Source organism: Perca fluviatilis, chromosome 16 (genome assembly GCF_010015445.1).
Source record: "Perca fluviatilis chromosome 16, GENO_Pfluv_1.0, whole genome shotgun sequence".
NCBI classification, from domain to species: Eukaryota; Metazoa; Chordata; class Actinopteri; order Perciformes; family Percidae; genus Perca; species Perca fluviatilis.
The window spans coordinates 15844952-15866272 of record NC_053127.1 but is presented as its reverse complement, the minus strand read 5'-3'; the positions used below and the strand labels follow the sequence as shown (position 1 = coordinate 15866272).

At 39.0% G+C, this 21321-nt stretch overlaps 1 protein-coding gene across 1 annotated transcript in view; it reads left to right on the top strand.

The window, feature by feature from the left end:
* LOC120543823 (glucocorticoid receptor-like) overlaps positions 1-20247 on the top strand; it is a 73996-nt gene extending 53749 nt beyond the window's left edge. The window contains exons 5-10 of the mRNA XM_039777100.1: positions 2946-3062; positions 10152-10370; positions 12086-12230; positions 14285-14415; positions 16744-16901; positions 17349-20247. Of these exons, the coding sequence (XP_039633034.1) occupies positions 2946-3062; positions 10152-10370; positions 12086-12230; positions 14285-14415; positions 16744-16901; positions 17349-17501 (923 nt within the window). The 3' untranslated portion in view covers positions 17502-20247. The remainder of the gene's footprint in view (positions 1-2945; positions 3063-10151; positions 10371-12085; positions 12231-14284; positions 14416-16743; positions 16902-17348) is intronic.
* Positions 20248-21321: the final 1074 nt, after the last annotated feature.

The window sequence follows — 21321 nt, the reverse complement described above, 5'->3', positions numbered from 1 at the left end:
GAAAGTCTGAAGTAAGAAAAATCTGTAAAATGTGTCTATTCATGCATCTTTCTCTGTAGTTTTTATTTGTTAATGTAATTGTAATACATTTTGTGATTTTCAAAAGTTCAAAGTTGTCATCTCATTTTCATCATGAAAAGGAAATATTTTCCATCAGATTTTTCAATATCAACATTGACACCAATGATTGCCAGCTGTTGAGATTGGTTTTGATTATTGCACTGCTTGGTCATACAATAGCTAAGGATCGCAAGACTGTTATTATGGAATTTACTTCTAGACACAAACACATGAACACAATGCTAATAATAAGGCTTTTCTGAATTCAAAGGTTGTTCTTACTTTTTTATTAGAAATATCATTTTAAATGTATAGCACAATATCCTGCTATCATGTCCATGCACCTCCAGGATGAGTGACACAGAAAAAACAATTACACACTGTATCTTTTATTATTTTGACATTCTATGAAATGGCACCAGCAGTAATATTGAATGCCCTTTAGTTCAAAAAGCTGCATCAAACACATGATATTTCAAAGATCAGTAACAATGTGTATGGTCCCAAAGGGCATTTCGTCAAGACACTGTTGACTTTGTGTAAGGTCTTGTTTTAGCCAGTGGTGTTTTTTTGCGATCATGCAGTAACTTCTCAGTGCGTGTGTACAATAAATGAAGGGTTGCTGGAGAGTGGCAGATGCAGAACAAGTAACAACTAGTTATTGTATTATCCAGTATAATGATCTCTGTATCTATTTAGAATATTGCACATTGCAGGGTTTCCATGCGGTTATTTATTGCATCCTCTGCCACTCACAGTGTGATAGCTATGTAGGTCTGCTCTATAATGAGTAATGCTATTATGCTAGAAGTGACTAATGAGCAGGCCTTCCATCTTACCTCTCCATATCTACAATAATTGGCGATGAGGGAGTATGCTATAATTTAGTTATCCAGTCACCCAGAAGGGCATATGCTCCTTAATAAGAAGTGCTTGTGAACTCAACATTTTTATTGGAAGAATGTGACTCATAGAGGAGCGTTGCAATTTGGTGTTCTTCCGTTGCAGAGCTTAAGCTGAAAAAATTGAAAATAGTTCAACTTTAGGTTAAATGCAGCACAGATCGCCTGTCAATTTGTTAAACAGTGCGTGAGTAGAAGTGAAAAACTAGTCTGCATTTTATTTTTTGTGTGCTTGAATCAAATTTGTTATAGTGAAACTTAAAAAATGAGCATGGCATGCTTAGCATGATGCTACAGGACATCTTTTTAACTTTGTCTATTAGATTGATTATGTCTCAGTTTGAACTCAAAAGAATGTGTTGACGCTGGAAAGATAAGATTCACGTGATACTCTTCAGGCTCTGCCACACAAGTACTGTACAGTATGTGATAAAAGCAAGACACTGTTGCACTGTGTCCCAGGCTAATGCTACTGAACTGACATGGTCACATCACACATAAAATAAAATAAAAGTTGCACACTGTGATATTGTGTTTATTTAACTGTCAATATTAATGCCTTTTAAATTTATTCTCAGGAATGTTTTCCCTTTATTACAAATACTATGGATGTCTTTTGGTCCAACCAACTCATCAGCAGTGCAAATTTAAATCTGTTTGATATTGTGACAGCACTACAGTTTGATATCAGTACAAAGATGACACAAGTGTTGCCCAAAAATGGCACTATCAGCATATAACAGCAAAATGAATTGCCAGGCTTCTGAAGATAACATTGATCCTGTCTTCAGTGAATGAATTACTCATAGTCTTGAACCTTTACCCTGTCTGCACATTAGTTAAGAGTAGTAGGGTTTTTTTAAGTTTACTGTAGCATTGCTGTATTGTAGCGTGTAAATACTCACTAGCACATTGAATCTGAAACAAAAAATAGTCTGCAACAAATACACTCTTTACTCCTATTTCAGTAATGTTTGCTAAAAACTACAGTGTTCAGTTGTGTAAAAAAAAAGAAAAGATTATGAATTAAATCATATATTTGTGACTAGGTTATAAAGATTTACATGTTAAATAGTAACAAAAGGGCTTTGGGCTAAAAACGAAGAGAAGTGTAAGAAAGTCAGAAACTATTAACAGACATTGTTGGTTTTGGTCTTTTCATTACATTTGTGAAATGCAGAGTATCACCAGCTTTATTCTTTAATATCCCTAAATATTAAAAGTCAAAAGCCCTACTCGCATGGGACTAGTATTACCAGGGGACCTCATGCGATTTAGAAATTACCCCCTCACGTCTGTGTTTCATGCATAGCATTCGCACGGGATAAGCAAAGTCTGTAGTTTACTCAATTTACTAACATAATCCCCCGCATATGATGTCAAAACTTTCTGTCAAGGCTGTAAAAACTTTCATTTATAATAGTCCCATGCAATAAGAGGTTTGGTCGAGCCTGTTTACCGTGAATTGCGTTGCTGTCACTGACAAACATTTCTTCTAAAAATGTTTGATGGAGTCTACCCATATTTTCAAATATCTAATGCTGCCTCTTTGTCAGATTAAATTAATCTAATCCCAGTTTAATCACTGGTTTGTTTTCCCACATCCTAATCATGTACTGCTTTCATACTCTGGTAGTAAAAAGAGTTATTATGAGAAAGGGAAAGTGTTCATGGTCTGGAAACAAATGTGGACCATTTAGACTCTAGTACATGGGCCACAATATGAATGTGTGGACCCTGTCTGGGCTGAAAGAGCTCTGTACACTATCGTGGATTATGCCATGTGTTTCAAGTGCAGACTTGAGGAAGTGAAGCTGTCAACATCAGAGGAATGCAACAGGCTTGTCAGGCTTACTATAGAATCAGCAGGTGATTAGTGTGGTCATAATACGTAGTGCTCAGGCTAATCCTTCTCATACCTTCTTAGCTAGCTAATATGTTTCCATTTTTTCCATCTTCTTTTTCTCCCTATCCCCTTCACAGGACAGCACAACTACCTGTGTGCAGGGAGAAATGACTGCATCATTGATAAGATCCGGAGGAAGAACTGTCCAGCCTGCCGCTTCAGGAAATGTCTTCAAGCTGGAATGAACTTGGAAGGTAAATAGTTGGACCAATCTTTAAATCAGAGTAGGCTTCATTAAAACAGACTTTAAAGTCACAGTGACACAGCAGTTATAGTGGATTTAGCTTTCATAATATGAGGTATTTCCAACTGAAACAGATTATGTGAGTAGAGTAGTTACAACAGGGATTTGATCAAATCCTGCAGATTTAAATGGATTGCTCAAAAAGGGGTGCAACTTTTTAGCCTCCACCCACACCTTCCCCACCCACTTCGTTACATCAGGAGGTGCAGGATGAGGGAGAAACAAAAAAATAGACCTTAACAAAAACTTTTGCCAAGAGTTACTGGTCAAGTGTGATATTAGATGATAATGGGTGGGATTCACTCAAGCCCCCAGGAACGGAGCCACATTTGATTTGATAAATGTCTGTATACAAAATTAGTGCATCGTATATTTGGTAACAATGAGACAGGATTAGAACTTTTTTGATGTTACTGTGTCTTTAAGTAGTAGCTTGTTGAAATTCCCCTTTACTGTATTGAGGGTACATGTCATTGGCTATCCAGCGCTGCCACCCACTCTTTCCACTACGGCCTTGTGCATGTCTGGTTTCTACCTAAACCACCATCACCCAAGTTAATGGAAAGTAAGCAACCACACCTCCTGCTTAAATGACTATCTGAGAAGTTTCTCATGAGAAACACAATACATGGAATAATTAAGCTTTGCAATGTTTAGAATCATGCTTGTTGCTTAACACTGTATTGTACTTAATTATAAGAATACTTCTATAAACACAATGCTGATTGCTTGAAGTGAATATTAGTTATTTGTTATTGTAGCATTCCAACTATTATGAATCTATCACTCTGTCATCTATCATATCACATTTAGATTACCGTTACAACACTGACTTTATATACCCCGTCTGTTCAGACGTCTTATCAAGTTGAGATTTGTTTAATCATGTTAAATCAAATATGCTCTGTTTTATTTTTATTTTGGTTTCTTGCTTTTTGTATTTTTTTTTCCAAAGTGCACCAAATGTTTTTACTTGGATGAAAGTGGAAAAGACAGATTTAACAGATGTGTGTCAGATGATAACATTAATAATTACAGCAATGTTGTAAGTCATACATTCACACTGTGAATTCTCACTGAAACATACTTTTACCTCTTTTACTTACTATATTGATATTTTGATCTAAAAAAGTTGCTCTCTGCCTTAAGTCTTAGCTTTTACCTTTTTTTGTTCCTCTCTCTTACCTCTTAAGTAATAATTATGTTGCCAGAGGAATATTGTGGCGGTATTATTACTCTAAAATCTGTGATTTTCACTTTTAGTTAAAAGACAATGCTTCTCAAGATAGTGACAGAGATGAAAGCAGATCACCTGTGGACTTTTAAATCCTTTTTGAATTTGTGGTTTGGATGTCTGTGGATTAGAGAAAGTTAAAATAAAATATATTGAAAGTGAATAAATGACCTGTAGCCCAGTGCAGTGCCAATATTTTTCTGGAAAATAGGGCTTCTTAAGGAAAGCCTTGAATGTGTACAGATATTCCACAATAATATAGCTTATAAAGTTACAAAGGCTGTAGTGTGGATCGGATGTTGTTAGTCACTCAACTGTAAACATGTGCGTATGTGTGCGCCATTGTGTGCGCCATTGTCTACGATTGTGCTGTTCTGTACACGTGTGCTGGCATGCAGGCGAGGCAGTAATGAGAGCGCCACCTCTTGACACACATTGATAAATGCATAATCCACTGTAAAGTCCACAGCCTTGGATCATCTCGTGATCTTTCGCCTAATTCTGCTTCAAGGGATAAATGTTTAGGACACAGAGCAGCAATTAAGCGAGTCAAGGTTTAGTAAAATGGACTTAGGAAGTAACCGGTGAAGCACATCAACTGCTTAAGTGCTTTGAACTTGGTTGTTGGGTTATTTCAGCTTACTTGGGGCATGAAATTGCTGTCAGTGTCGAGTGAAATTACATGTAAACAGTGCAGTGTTTTTCAGACGGAGGTGAAAGTACTTTAATAAACAGAGGAATAGGCAGAAAGACAGGGAGAGGGATTTGATGGACATCAGCGCATCAGCAAACTCCCACCAGAAAAGCTCTTAGTTGCTATAGAAACGGCAGGAGAGGAAATTAACAAAGACAAAAAATGTCATGGTAACCTCTCAACCAGAGAGAAAATGTCAAAACGATGTCTACATGTGCTCATAAAGAACACAGAAATTTGCTACTGCTGTTGTTGCACTCAAGAGAAACTGCAAAAAAATGTAAATACAATTTTCCTCTAAGAAATAGAATGGATTTAATCTAGTAATGCCAGGTGCACAATAGAGGATTTTCAAATATTAACTAATTTAAAAAAAAGTGGGAGACCACAGACATACAGTAACTGTGGATGTCTTCAATCTGCCCAACTTTTTTCCTTGTCTGTTCTGTTTTGGTACGTCTTTTGGCACAGTCATTAAAAACGTACTCACACTGTTGCCATTATTCCACAAGCTTGTCCTCCTTTTCAATTGTCCACTTGTCTCGGGAGGCAAACGTTCTATGCACATTGTTGGCAGCCATGTTTCTGTTCAACACAAGTACGTAACATCTGGTTGGTGACGCTTCCCGGTCCGCTCTCTCATTGGCTGCATTGCAGGTTTCTGCTCAACATTCCATCACTGTTCCTTTCACACTACAGGATTTAAAGTCGTAAATATCAAACATGTTTTTTTGCACTATTTTCTGACGTTTTATGGACAAAATGATTAATCAATTCATTGAGAAAAGACATAGCAGATAATTAGTAATGAAAATAATACTTGGTTGCAGCCCTATGATGCAGGTTTTAGTTTCTGTTAGCCTGCTAGGTTAAACATCTGGCTGTTTCCTTGTTCTGTAGGCAGAACATTTATACCATACAATACATACCTCTCTGGAGGAATTACATGACTCCATTAAATTCATTCTGGTGGCAACCATAATCTAAGGGTGCTTTCACACCTGCCTCGTTTAGTTTGGTTGAATCGCACTAGAGTTTGTTTGTCCTGCTGGTGCGGTTCGTCAGGGCGAGTGAGAATGCATGCATTCGCACTCATGTGCGCACCAAAAGCGGACCAAACAAGCGTCTCGAGACCTGCCTGAAGAGGTGGTCTCAGTACGCTTTCAATCGAACTCTGGAGTGGTTCGTTTGTGGTGAGAACGTGATCTGACCTTAAACTGCACCTACTATACATACTCCACAAGTCTGAGCTAATGTCTCCTGTAGTCAGTTGTGTTCAGCAATCTGTGATGCAGCAGAGCAGCAAACTGTAGCAGCTTGCAGTGTTTCTATCACAGAAATAGATTGCGGTCAAGCTTGCCGTCCGTCACTCGCATCTCCGTGGTCAAACCAGCTGCCGCTAAAATTGGAGACAGACACTGGCAGAGCAGAGCGAAGTCTCGGTGACCAGAGCAGATGTAGTAACGTCTCTTGCGAAACAATGTCTGATCATTTTAATGAAATGAGCTGGTTTGACCATTGAGATGCAAGAAATAAGCGCTAGTCCAGAACACAGGACCTTCTTCCTGTAATTACTTTCTTGCTCCTTCCCCCAGACACATCCGACCAATAATAGGAGTGGACGTTCTTGCGTGATTTGTAATGGCGCATTTTGGTACGCTTGGATTTTTCCAAGTGTGAAACCAAACCAAACCGAGGGAGCATATCACTCCAAGTTTACAAACTCGGCAACTGATTTGGATCAAAGCAAACAAACTACAGGTGTGAAAACGTCTATCATCTATTAATCTTTGACAAAGTGTTTATTTTATTACACCTTTGTTGAATATTGGATTCTGATTGCTTAGTCACAACATTCTACGGTCTCCTATTTCTGAATTCATAGGGACCACCTAACGTCACAGTGATTTGTCGCCGCCATTTTTGTGTCCGGTCACAGCATAGCAACCCACAGACTGACACGTGAAACACACTTGAACAATATGCCTGGCATATGCTGTGCATTTGGCTCGTATAAGAAGACCCCGACTACAATTTTATTCCATCCCAAAGGAGAAAGTTCGACGGCCAACTCCAAGCAACAGAGTCAATTTCTGGTAACCGTTTAGTCAGCCAGCCAGTTAGCTTTGTAGAGATCGTAGTATTTCCCAAACTAAATAAATACCACATATACAAAAACTGCTTTGCTAGCTCAATCGTGTTGTAACTAAGATAGCTGTAAAAAATAAAAAAAGAAGCTACTATACATCCAAACTTCAATCAACAGAGACGGTTTCCTGTCCCTGTTTAACATTAGTCAGCCAGTCAGTTGAGCTAACGTTAGCTTTGTAGAGATCGTGGGATTTCCCAAACTCAGTAGATCCCGCACACATAAACACCAAACTGCTTAGCTAGCTCAATCTTGTTACTGTTAACTAAGATATCTGGTGAAAAAGAAAATATTTTTCAGTAGACAGATTTAGTTCCCATACGTCACCGGCACAGCTGATTTGATTCCAACATTTCTAATAAAGTAAAAAATCATTTAACCCGATAAAACAGTTTGTATAAATATTTCTGAGATCTTCTGTGTGTTCCAGTGTGGTTCCTGATTCATTTCTACGAATACAAATGTTTCAAAAATACCTTTTTGATTCAACTCTGTAATGTTAACCAGCTGTTAGCCCTTTAACTAACAACTCGGTAGCTACTATAGGGTGACCATATTTTGATTTCCAAAAAAGAGGACACTTGGCCCGGCCTCGAGACATTCAGACAGGCTTAATTAATGGTTAATGAACATGCTTTATTATGCCTCGATGGTGCAAAAATAACTTCTGTAATAAAATAAAATCTGTAACAACCTGTAACAAAATAATATCTCTCTTTTAAAATAAATAAATATGAAATAATGTTCTAAATATGACCTCTTCTGTGTTAGAAAATCCAGCTACAACAAAATATGTCTTAATACCTTTTCAATGTAATAAGATATATAATAAAGACACTAAAACATATGTGCCAGCTTTGCACACGGTGCACTCCGCCTCCCCATCAACCGGTCCCGACCGGGACGGTACGTCGGGGACATTTTTTTTGCAGTTCAACTGTGAAGCTGCACTAAGTCTTGTTTTATGGTTGTACGCAGGCTCCACGCAGAGCTTACCGTAGCCTGATGTTAATACTTGTGCGCTGATGTGTGTGTCGAGCGGGCATGTCTGTGTGTGTGGGGAGTGGTGATAGAGCGAGGGAGAATTAAGGAGAGTGACGGCGAAGCGAGTACGACTCTAGAGTCATAGCGAGAGAAACAAAGTGTCTCCCCTGTGTTTTCTGACCACGGTGGGAAAACTTTAGCAGGAAACGCTGCAGCATTTTGTGTACAATGCTGCTCCGCTTCTGCTCTAGTCCCTGTAAGCGTCGTCGCAGAGCCGCCCACAAAGCAGCCGCTCGGGAATTACGTCACACAACAAAGTACCATAGTACACTGTGCAAAGCGCCACTCAATTTAAGTACACGCGTAATATACCCATGAAAAACAGTGAAAACCGGACATTTTCATGAATTTATAAAACCCGCCCGGACCCCCCGGACAGTACGTAAAAAGTGGACATGTCCGGGCAAAAGAGGACGTTTGGTCACCCTAAGCTACTAGCATGATCAAGCTAGACTTAACCACAACCAAAATAACATGGGTGATGTGCGGTTATCACATACAGTATATATATTTTTTGTTCTAGTGCCATATCTCGGTGTCGTTCACCCATCCTGCAACAGCGTATTGATAGGCATCCGTACTCTTTAAAGCCTTTAGCTATCAGACGCTTTGCAGATTTTTAAGAACAAAATACAGTTAGAGTTGCTGTCTTTAGTAATTAGCATAAGCAGGATAATGTAGAGCGAGTGAGTCATTATTGCGAATTAAAGGGGCCGTCCACACGGAAACGTTTTTTTGTGCAAACGCACATTTTGCATTGTTTGGCGCCGACCTGCAAACGCACTGCCTGAAAACGCACTTTTTTGAATCCTAGTCTCAGGGTGAAAAAATCCGAAAACGGCTCTCGTTTGGCTTCGTTTGGATGGTGAATACGAATCCGTATTGATGATGTCATCGCCACACCCCTCTTTTACACCCTCTCCCACGGCCGCTGACGCACACAACTGCGGTGAAGCTAAGCGAGCATGTCCCATCTCCATGGTCAAAGCAGCTCACTTCATCTAAATACTGTGTCTCTGCTCCCTGACCCTTCCCTCTGGATTCTACACAAGATATATTGCTAACGTTATGTAGCCAACGTTAAACATTGCTAAAGTAGCTGACCGCTCCAGCAGCGAAGTAACGTTAACGTTAGCTGCTATGGCTATCTGTTTATAAAGTGGAAGTAGATAATCTGTCTGCTTATCAACTCCCTGAACGGATTATAGTAACTTTTACCATGGCTTATTGTAGAAAGGCTACTGCAAGAAAAACGTATAGATTATTAAAAAGACATCATTCATGGATCATTTATGTTTGTTTGACTGCCGATGTTAGAGCTAGCGAACATTAGCGCGCTAACGTTAGCTCGCTGCTAGCGCGCTGCAATCATGCAAAATAAAAAGCAATCCAACAGCACATTATTCAACGTAAACAAAGACACATTTTCTTGCGGCAGCCTTTATAAAATGAGCAGTGGTGAAAGTTATTATAGTCCACGGATGTATTAAGAGAAAATGATAATCTAGCTAGCTAGTCATGTTATGATGGGAAGTGGAAGTGACTATGCTCTTCTTCTCCGTTTTTTGGTGAATTTCTGTAGCAGAAACAGCTACGCCTATAGGCCTGGCATATGAAGTAGCGTATTGAGTCATTTACAAGTGGATTCATTTGGACGCAACTATTCTTGAAACGAATCCAGGGAAGACGGGTAAAAAAAGACCGTTTTGGTACGTGTGGACGGGGCCAAAGAGTATTGTGTGATTCAAGGACTTCACTCCCCTGTCAGAGTTTAGTCTCCAATAATGACCCACTCGCAATAACCAGGAGCATTTCTTTAATGCCTGAAAAAGAAAACACCACTGTCACTACTCCCTGGTTCCCGTTTTCATGTCTCCTCCCCTCCTTTTCTCCTCCTCTGTTCCGCCCCGTTCTCCAGCGAGGAAAAACAAGAAGATGATGAAAGTGCCGCGGCCCCCCCACCCGTCCCCAGTCGTCCCCACCATGCTGTCTATGCTTAAGGCCATCGAGCCAGAGGTAATCTACTCGGGCTATGACAGCACACTGCCTGACACCTCCTCGCGGCTGATGACCACTCTCAACAGGCTAGGGGGACAGCAGGTCATCTCTGCAGTCAAGTGGGCCAAGTCCCTGCCAGGTAACAAAAAGCTCCTTACCATGTGTTGCCTTTGGTTTGATTTAGATGCTCAAGCAAATTGTGTCATTGGTAGTATTTCCAGCTTGTAGTTGAGACTATTGTCTAGTAAAGTGGGCCGAGACACTGATGGAAAATGAAGTCATTTGTGATTTTAATACATGCAGCTGGTAGAGGAAATTACATCACTTTTAGATCAAATGGAAAACTTGCAGTTTGACGAGACGTTAAGTGCACATTGGCATAGCTTTCACTTTTGCCCTTCAGTTAACCAGTCATGTGCTTGTCAGCATTGTTAGCATTCCTCAATGAATATTAATATATAATATCACGAGTGGCCGCAAGTTATCTTGAAAGAAACATAATGTCACAATGTTCCTTCTAGTGGTTAGAACAGGTGTTAAGACATTATTCTAGTCAGATGAATAACATTGATGCTCTTTAGATTTGACTGCAGCTTCCAGCTGATAAAGTGGAATCATACAGATACAGAAGGAGCCATTGTGTAGCTGATTTGATCATGGTTATCCCCCCCCCCCAACATTATTCCTCTTGGCAGTGGAGCCAAAGAGCAACCATGCAATAACAAGTGTGACCTCTGTAATAGCTGAATCCATAATTACAGACAGAAGAAGAGTACAATGGTGGCTTATCAAAGAAACAGTTACTTTTGAAAGCCAACCTCTCCAAAGCACTTTGATTTTGATCAGGTCATCACCAAGGTTAATATCTTTTGGAATGTGCATAAAGATGTTCTTACAACCTGCTTAAATCATTATCTCTGTAAAGAAAATGTTTAATTTCCCTTTTTAATCTCAAAGTAATTCAAATTTCTGCATGTATTGTCTGTGTCATCTTGACATATTTAAAGGTAATGGTTTTGCATGTGTGCGCATTAAATATTGACTTTTCCTCATACAGTAATATACAGTATGTATGTATGTATATATATATTACTGTTTTCCCAAATAACTTGAAATAGAAACAAATAGTTTGGAATTTTAACCACCCATGATAGTTTCTAATCAGGAGAAAGAAGGCACATGATTTGATAATCGCTCCAAGTATTTGCTTGGAGATATTCTCTTCTCACTGTTGCTATTGGTCACACCAAATATTTAAGATCAGATGTTTCAGAGAAAACCTCTCAACAAACTGTAACATTAGCATTTATTTTTTTGCTTTCTCTGTCTGTGACAGTATGATGGGGGACAGATCTGGCTCCAATATGTTAGTGTGTGCATTGTCCACAGCTGGCAGCTAGTGAGGTAGTGAAGGGGTGGTTATATAACAAAGCCATGGCTTAAAACAAATTGAATGTGAAAGGACTTTTCATGTGATGTTCTACTTTTATAGTTTTGACAGTGTGGAAACCACTGAACTGCATTTAATTCCAATTTGAAACTATTTAACTAGATTGTCCTATTTTGTTTGTGTTTGTATAAGCAAGGCATATGTTTTAATGATGTATTGAGCGATTCCTTTTTCTTTTGTTCAATGTTTCTGTATCTCTTTCAAATCAATATGTTATGCTGTGCTTTTTAATAATACAGACAGAATAGGTGAATTGTATTACAGGCAGCCTTCACCCTAATACAGTAAATCATTATCATCTTGCAATGTTTTGAAAAATAAGTTGACCAATGATATTTAAAGAACAACTCAATGCTCAAATGTAAAAATGTTTCTATTTCTAACCTTTTATCTGACTTTTCCAGGTTTCCGCAACCTGCACCTGGATGACCAGATGACATTGCTGCAATGCTCCTGGCTCTTCCTCATGTCCTTCAGTCTCGGTTGGAGGTCCTATGAGCAGTGTAACGGTACCATGCTCTGCTTCGCCCCTGATCTCGTCATCAACAAGTGTGTACCATGGCCAGCTGTTGTATATTTATGCATATATTTGCTCATTTCAGGGTGTTGGTCTCACTTTATCACTTGGCTTACGCACTCCTCCGTCAGTTCATCATTCAGCTTGGCTAGAATAGAAGTCACGTCATTGGCTTTAGGCGCTGCATCTACAGTATATTGCAATTGTGGCAGTTTTTTGCATTAAATTGTTAAATCAAATAAAAAGAAGCAGTCGTTGACACAATGTATATCAGAGGAAGCACATGGCTGTCTGCACCCTCCTCAGGCCAATGGTGGAGTTACAGTATGAGACAAAGGCTGTGGTACAGTACAGGGGAACTGAAGGCTTATTTGCCAGCTAGCTTAGCCTAAAAACTGGAAGCAGCTAGCCGGGCTCTGTCAAACATTTAAGAAGATGCCTACAATCACCATTGAAGCACACTACATTTATGGTTTTACAGGGAGTTACGTGCTTTAAGTATTTGTTGCTGACCTAAGACAGAGCCAGCTTGCTGTTTCCCCCTGCTTCCAGTCTTTATGCTAAGCTAAGCTAATCGCCTCCCGCTGTATTGATCTTCTAACTCCCCAAAAAAAAAAAAACCTGACAAGTGCATTTCCAAAATATTGATATTATATTCCTTTAAGTTTAAGGGAGAAAAAGTAATACATTGTTAATTTCATCCAGTTAATTGTATCCGTTTTTGTTTCAATACCAAGTGTCCCAAAACCCCAGATAATGAAATTCTCATTTTACAGTTTTTGATGTTATGGATATCATACAGTAAATAACCTTTTGTGCTACCTTGAAGCTACAGGGAGACAGCTCAGGTACCACTGCAATATGTTAATTACAAAGCCACATTACTTAAAGACTCACTGACTGCAGAAATTGATTGTGCTTAGAAGTCTCTGTGCTTACCAGTCTTTATAGTCCCTGGAGGAAAGAGGATAAAGCAGAGGCTCATCTCTCGTTAGCTTGTCTGTTCTTATAGCACAGTCAGATTTTAAATACTTGCGGAGGTGAAACATTATCCATTATCTTTGATGTTAGTCCGTCAAACCTCTTCACACATTGGTGATCACCTTATCGTTTTAACCAAGAGAGAGTGATTATTTTATTAATATTCAACAACTACAGCTTTCATGTAGGGTTGGGTATCATTCCAAACTTTCCATATTGGTACCAATGTGATACAATTTCAGTACCAGTACCTTACTTGGAGAACGAAAACATGTTTTTCTACGAAAGCCTAAATAAAACGCAGTATGATGTTTGCTAAATTCTGATTTCAATCAAGACATATTTGATCAAAGGACATTTCAACGATCATTTTCAATACTTTGTGCTATTGACACATTTCTTTGATCTGCTAAATACTGTACTTGGCGGGGGTTCTGGTCATGACTATTGTTTTTAAGTTACATATGTTATTGTTATGTTATAGACTAACAATAGACTCTGATGGGACCATTTAGAACTTGTCAGAAGTGCAGTATTCTTTTGCCCAGATGTTTTTACACTTTGTAGTGAGTGGCAAAAGTGCAACAAACACTGAGCTCTTGCTTCTGACAATCTGCTAACAGCTCATCCTCTTTATTGGAAATACGTGGAAAGGGTAGGTCTGGTCTGTGAAGAGCCACTCTCAACGGACACGTGAACTCAGAGAGGGGTAAAAATAAATATGATAGGTGAAGACGTCATTGCCGGTAGCACTGCAGATGGTCAGAATGAATAGACGGCTCTAAATCCAAGGCTATGTATCAGAAGAATGTGCTGTATTATATTTTATAGGTAGAAAGTAATGTGGGCTGTGTGTTAGTGGAAGTGAGGTGTGAAAATCCATCAGGGCTCATTTACCAGTCTGGTATCCCCCTGCTCGGTTGTAGTGCGTCCCTGCTGGGGCTGTTTATTTAGAATTGAATAACAGGATGAATGAAAGAGCTTTAAGTGTAATCTATATGTCTTTGTTTTCCTTGTTTATTCCCCCGCTGTCTCCCAATGTTCTACACTTCTCCCTCATCTCTACTTTCTCCCTTGCCCTTTCTTTACTTCTCCCTCCTTTCAGAGAACGTATGAAGTTGCCCTTCATGAACGACCAGTGTGAGCAGATGCTGAAAATCTGTAATGAGTTTGTCAGACTGCAGGTGTCCTATGACGAGTACCTGTGCATGAAGGTCCTGTTACTGCTCAGTACAGGTAATTTAACACACTTCTCGTTGAAAAATCACAGCAGCGTTTTTTAAACGTCAGGAACATGCGATTATTCTGGGATTTAAACAGATCTCAAAATCACTTTTCCATTGTATCACCTATGTTTCACTGCTCAGCTTTTTTATTGCATTGTGAGGTAGGCTTGTCATAGAGGGTTAGTATGTTGAGTGAAAACGTCTACCACACACGCCTTCACATGTCGTGTGTGGTGTCCTGTGATTATTTTAGCTTTGTGAGTAAAGTTTGAGCTACAATCCTTATGGTTTCAGTCCTGTTTGATTTGGTAACCCCTGCGGTTACAATGACAAGTGTGTTTACTTCAAGACCCAGAATTTTGTTTAAAAAAAAGGTGGATACCAACACTTCTCTGATTCTAATCTATTTAAATGTGTTGGCAGTGTTTTTCTTGAGTTACTCTAAGTACTCTATGTATATATTAGTGAAGGTTGTTAGAGAAGGGACTCTTACTCGGTAGAGCATACAGGTAAAATGTTCAGCAGCCCTTACTGTCCTTTCTTTCTGAAGAGCCTGATGTAAAATGACAGTGTAAGTCCAGCTATGTAATTAGTACCTATCAAATCTCCAGCATGATAAAAGCAATATAAAAGTATTATTATCACCATTATGTAATTACGCTGAGGAGGAGAGAATTCATTCTTCCACCTTATTCTCTGTGAATGACAGGGAAAAGGATCCACTTTAGAGGCGATTTGCTCGTTATGCAGAGGAAATGACATTTCCATACTGAGCCCTGCTTGCATTTTCATACCTGAGAGCTATTTCCATCTGTTCCCCTCAGTGATGGAAATACTAACTGCTTTGAGCTGTTTTAATAATTTATCATGCATGTGAGTGAAAATTAAAGTCGATGGGACAATTTGATTTACAGTTAAACATATGTGTTAAGTTCAAAAGACAGACTTCAGTTTCAGCAGAGTTAACATCTGCACCACATAATTTAAATAATTGTTTAAAAAACACACACAAATGGGTCATAGTAGCCTTTATCTGCTAACACCCTAAGCTCTGTTAAATAAAAATAACACATGTAGTTATTTTATACTAAATAATCAGAGCAGAGAGCAGGAAAGGCAATTTGTCTTTACTCATACTCACTCGGCCAAACCTGAACATGCATAATGAAGAGGCCAGTTAGCACTTGCGCTGCTGTATCTCCCATTTATCTGATTATGTAAATCGGACAGTATTTCACCCCGATCCTGCCCTCTGTGGCTTTGCATAATCTCTAGGCCAGTTACTCTGGCTTTGTCTGGGCCCAATGCCAGACACCACACTGACAAGGAGTCTGTGATGTGTTGACATGGTTGTTATGACAACTGCATATTTATGTTTTTGTGGTTTTTAGCTTTTTTTTAGCAGTGACCAGCCCAGTTAAAATCGTCACTGTGTGTTCTTTAAATGACATTGTACTTGCAGAGGTTGTGATTTTTATGAGGTGTGTGTCCAAACATTTACTGCTCCTCTTAGATTCTCATCCAGGCCACACCAGTACGGGACACACAGTATCTATTGATGTTACGTTTTAGTTTTGCATATTTTCCACTGCCTACAGCATTCTGGTTAGGAGGTGCGTGCATGCATCTGTGTGTGTTTAGCCAGCGTCTCTAAGGGTCTCTGTTGGGGTCCCACACAGTAAGTTTTAATGAAGTATTAATGTACTGCGCTGTTTGTTGCAGCAGAGATCAGAGTAAAGGACAGACTAACACAAATAGCAAAGTACTGATGGATTTTCAGTTTGAGACAGATGTTTAAATGTGCATAACCAGCTGTTCACATAACCAGCTGTGCAGATGGCAGAGCAGATATATATAAATGTCTACATGCAAATTACATGGGTACATTGTAAGGTATTCAGTGCACTTAACAATCAAATTTTTCTTCCATTTAAAATAAGACAAAAAGATAAAGAAGACTGCTTTTACTCACCAACAGCAGAAACACAGTGCATTTATTGTTCTTGTTCTTGTTCTTGACAACATTTGGGTGCTTCTGTGTTACCTGCCAGCCTAATATAAGACAACAATGTCCAGATAGGATTTTAAACTAGTTCATTTGCTGTTATAAGGGATCCACTGATGTTGTGAGGTGCTCTAACTACAAAAAACATGTTTTTTACAAGTCACACTGATGTATCTCTGTGTGTGTGTGTGTGTGTGTGTGTGTGTGTGTGTGTGTGTGTGTGTGTGTGTGTGTGTGTGTGTGTGTGTGTGTGTGTGTGTGTGTGTGTGTGTGTGTGTGTGTGTGTGTGTGTGTATTATACGTTGCTGCGTCTGCTGATGTTTGTGTGTGTAGTACCGAAAGAAGGCCTGAAGAGCCAGGCAGTGTTTGACGAGATCAGGATGATGTACATTAAGGAGCTGGGAAAAGCCATCGTCAAGAGAGAGGAGAATGCTAGTCAGAACTGGCAGCGTTTCTACCAGCTAACTAAGCTACTGGACTCCATGCAGGAGGTGAGAGAAACACACACACACACTCACTGATATATACTGCATGCTTTAGTTTATATTTTTCTTGGTTTTATATAAGATTTGTTGCATATTATAGATTGGAAAGCAGATGTCTATATAGCAAAAGTCTACCATGGCTTCTTCTTTTTCATTTCAGCCAGGCTTTTTATTTCATATCTTGCGGTTCAAGTGCATCAATAACTAGGAGTTCCACTGAGTTCCCTGCACCATGCTGATTAGAGTAAAACCCTGAAGAATACACACATAGATCCAGTGCATTACTGTATGTTCCAGTCAAATGTGTTACAAGCACTCTCTACCAATTGCTCTCTGTAAAGCCTCTTTATTGCAGAATCAAGGCTAATTTAAGAATATCCTGCATGTAACATAACATGTTTTTTTATATCCTAATCTGACTGTGTCTTTGTCCCCCCTGGATGTCTCCTCCAGATGGTCAAGGGTCTTCTCCAGATCTGTTTCTACACCTTTGTGAATAAAACCTTCAGTGTGGAATTCCCAGAGATGCTGGCAGAGATCATCACCAACCAGATACCAAAATTCAAAGATGGGAGCGTCAAGCCTCTGCTGTTTCATCAGAAATGACTGCCTTAAAATGTGAAGCAATGCCTTAAATCCTGCCCTGCCCGTGTACCTCTCTGGGGCCCCAAGCTTTCGCCCCAAGCCCTAAGCCTTTGCTTGTCCTGCTTCCCCCATCGCATTCGATTCCTCTGTTTTCCCGGTCCCTCTCTAGGAGTTCTGCCATGCCCATCCAAGCCTCAGCCATTCAGCCTTATCATGGAGCACAATACCTGTGGCCTCACACCTACCAATCTGGTCCCAGGTTGGGCCAAATTTCGGTAAAACACCCTACCACCGACCTGTAGCCCTTCCTCTTGGCTAACCAAGAATAAATTGTTCTCCAGGGAAAATGTGTTTGCTCTGAATGTCCTGTGGGCAGGATGCATTTTAGGCAATCTATTTTTTATTTTTCTAGCCCCCTTACCCCCTCCTCCGTCCAGGGCCCTGTCCTCAGGTTTCTAATGCTGTTTCTTTTGTTGGCCGCCTGCTTCTTACTCTCTCCTGACTCTAGTGTTTTATTGCTGTTTTTACTGACAAGCCAACACCTGGAAACACCTTTCCATCCTCAACATGACACCTTATATACTGTCCAACTCGCTGGATTAGAAACCTATTGAAGCTCCTTCCAAGTTCAAGCCTACTGTACCTCTGCTCACCTGCCCCGCTTGTCTCTGTTTGCCCTCCCTAGCTCCAATGCGCAGAGAATGTAGTGAGTGTTCACTTGTTGTGGTTTCCAGAGGGCTGTTGGTGATGAAGGGGATAAACAAAAACACAAAAAAATTGGAAAAATATTTTTTCTTCTGGACCCAAGGACATTGAGGACTAACAGTTTGAAGCTATGAATCAGATAACATTTCTGAAAAGATATGCATCAGATTCATATACCTGACCAATGGAAGAAACGCTCTAGGAATTTATTCATTTATTTTATGCAGACACGCATTTTTGACCACACATGCAAAAGTCACGCTTACACACACACACACACACACACACACACACACACACACACACAAACATTCAAAGTATTCACAGACATATTCACTCAACAAAACGTTTACACAGGATGTAACTGAGAAGGGAAAAACAGTGCCTTTTAGCTATTAATGCTCTTCATAGCCATCCTCTCTGAACGGTGTTTTTTTTGCATAAGAATCTAACTTTGACATATTGTTTCTGTTTTTGTTTTTCCACGCTAGCAGCTTTCTCTCCAAGCAGCCGTTTCTTTTGTCCTGATCCCCAGATATGCATGTAAGGAACACAGCCTATGGTACAGATTAGAAATGCATAGAGCAGTTTGACATAGCTTAATTTTGCATTTTCAAATTCACAGAAAAAAAACAGGGAAAGTATAAAACAAAAAATGCTGTTCATGTCCCAAAATATATTTTATGTGTCTTTTTTTCTCATGTAGAGTATATATTTGATATATATATATATACACACACACACATATATACTGCATCTCCCAAAAAGTATCACATTGTTATACAAAGTTTCAGTACCCAGATTATATCAACACATATAATGTTAAATACACAGCCACATACTTTAACAAGCTTATAAGAAAGTGCAACCACATTGGTGCTAAATGGACACTACTGGAATAAACAAGGCTTATCTGATGTTTTGTAATATTTCGGGGCGGTGTTTAACATGTTTTTAGATCTCAGTATAATCAGTGAGTTGTTAATTGGAATCAAATTTGTTAACTGACTTTTGCAATTTATTCAGATGCAATCACACATATGGGTTTTTAAAACTAAATTGCCTTTGAAAGAAATATCCAAGGCATCTGTGTGTTAATACATAGCCGTAATGATTCAAGAAAACCTGGCTTAAAGTTAAAATCGTCCTTTTATTGCCAGCTGCTTTTACGCTAGGGTTCTAGTTTAGTAAATGGTTTAAACAACTTTACTTTAAAATGGGGACTTACCTGGCCAATCCCAATAAGGTCAAATGGGAATGGAAATTATTTCATGGTGTGTGTTGTAACCAACAGAAGTAATAGACTGGTTGGATTTTCATAATAAGGTACCATGAACATATGTTCTGCTCCTAAAAGGTAAACAAAAACACATTTGTGACAAAAGTATTGTTTCACTCAAAATACCATTTTAGATAAAATATACCTTTTAATCAGCTTCACCTCAAATTGCATAGGAAGTGGGGTTATTAAATTGTTGAGCTCAACATGGCTGAAAAGGTAAATACATTTAATTTATATACATACATACATTTGTTTTGTATATGTGATGTAAAAATACATACACCTATAATTGATGGAACAAGATTTCACCTCCTAAATTGAAGTAATTTTGGAAGAAGATGCAGTTTGGTCCCAATAACTAGTGAATCAATGTTCAAGGCTATGAGTGACTTCATCACTTGTATGTATTCCACTAGTGCCAAATGTTATATCAAGTTTTTATAAGTCTTTTCCTGGAGATGTAAAAGAGTGATTATTCAGTTAAGATTCAACATTAGTTTTTTTTTGTAACTTTGCTTCAGAGTGCTCATTTATGAGAAAGATCTTTGTTCAGTGTCACACCTACACCAGCTTAAAAGTACTGATTGTTATCATCCAAGTTAAGTGTATCATTGATGATTTTTGTTGTTGAGATGCACAAATATTGTATTTTTGAAATTGCAAAGTAAGCAGTAATATATGCTGTTGTCAAACAGGTGGAGGAGGTCAACATTTGGTTTACACTTAATATGAACATGATGCTTGTAAAGCAAAGTACATTAAAGGTGCAGTTGTACATTGCCCCCTCCTTTATTATCCTTAGTATTTCTTGTAACTGCAGCTGCCAGGCCCCTCTGCCTATAATGTCTACCGTACAGATTTTCAACCATTTACCCTGAATGGTACTCATCCCTCCGCAGCACATAACTCTGAATGGCAGTTAACAGACCAGGAAGCAGGTTGCCATAGAGATCAGTCATTTGTGTTACTTACAGCTAACAGCACAGTAGACTCTGGACGCATACAAGCCACTATTCAATAAGAGCCATCATGTATTTAATCAGCCATTCTGCCAAAGGATGGCCAATCACAGCAGGGTTGTTTCTTGTACACTGCAGGCTTTCAGCTTCACTCGCTAACTCAGCCTTGTGGGGATTGATGCCGCTCACGTCAATGTTGATTTTTCTAGTGGAAAATCTGACTTAACTGTCAAATTTATTTGGGTGACTTTTGCATACAGTAATACAGTTGTTTTCCAGGTGGTGGTGCTTCAGAAAACCAGCTTTAGCGTGTAGATGTAACCATATCCCTGCTCATTTCTAAATGGCCATAGTTGTATATAGCAGCGCCGACATATCCAGTGCAATGTAAACAGTGTCTATTATTACAAAATATTTTTACATGGACATAACCTCTATATACATTTTTCTTTTTTACCTTTCAACTACATGTAAAGGCCTTGTGAAAGGGAGACCGAGAGCCATAGAAATACAATTTTAAATCAGGAAATAGAAAAACCCTTAACAAATATCAATGCTTTTAGAGATTGATCTATTGTAAAAAAAAAAAATAAAATAAATAAAAAAGACAATATTTTCTGCGATTTTGAATACATCAGTTTGATCTTCTTTGATATGAATAATTTTACCCAATCCTTTTTGTACATTGAACGAGTCAAGAAAGTAAATATTTTTCTGTTTGTGTTTGATAAAGGTAGACGTATTGAATACATTAGAAAGTGTTGAAGATGTTTGTCTTGTGAAGTAAATGTAAATTCTACGAGTCAATGGGAAAGTCTATATGAATGCTCACTGTTTTAAAGCTTTAAGGAAACGATGGAGAGGGAAGGATGAAAGGTGAGACGAACTGGAGGAG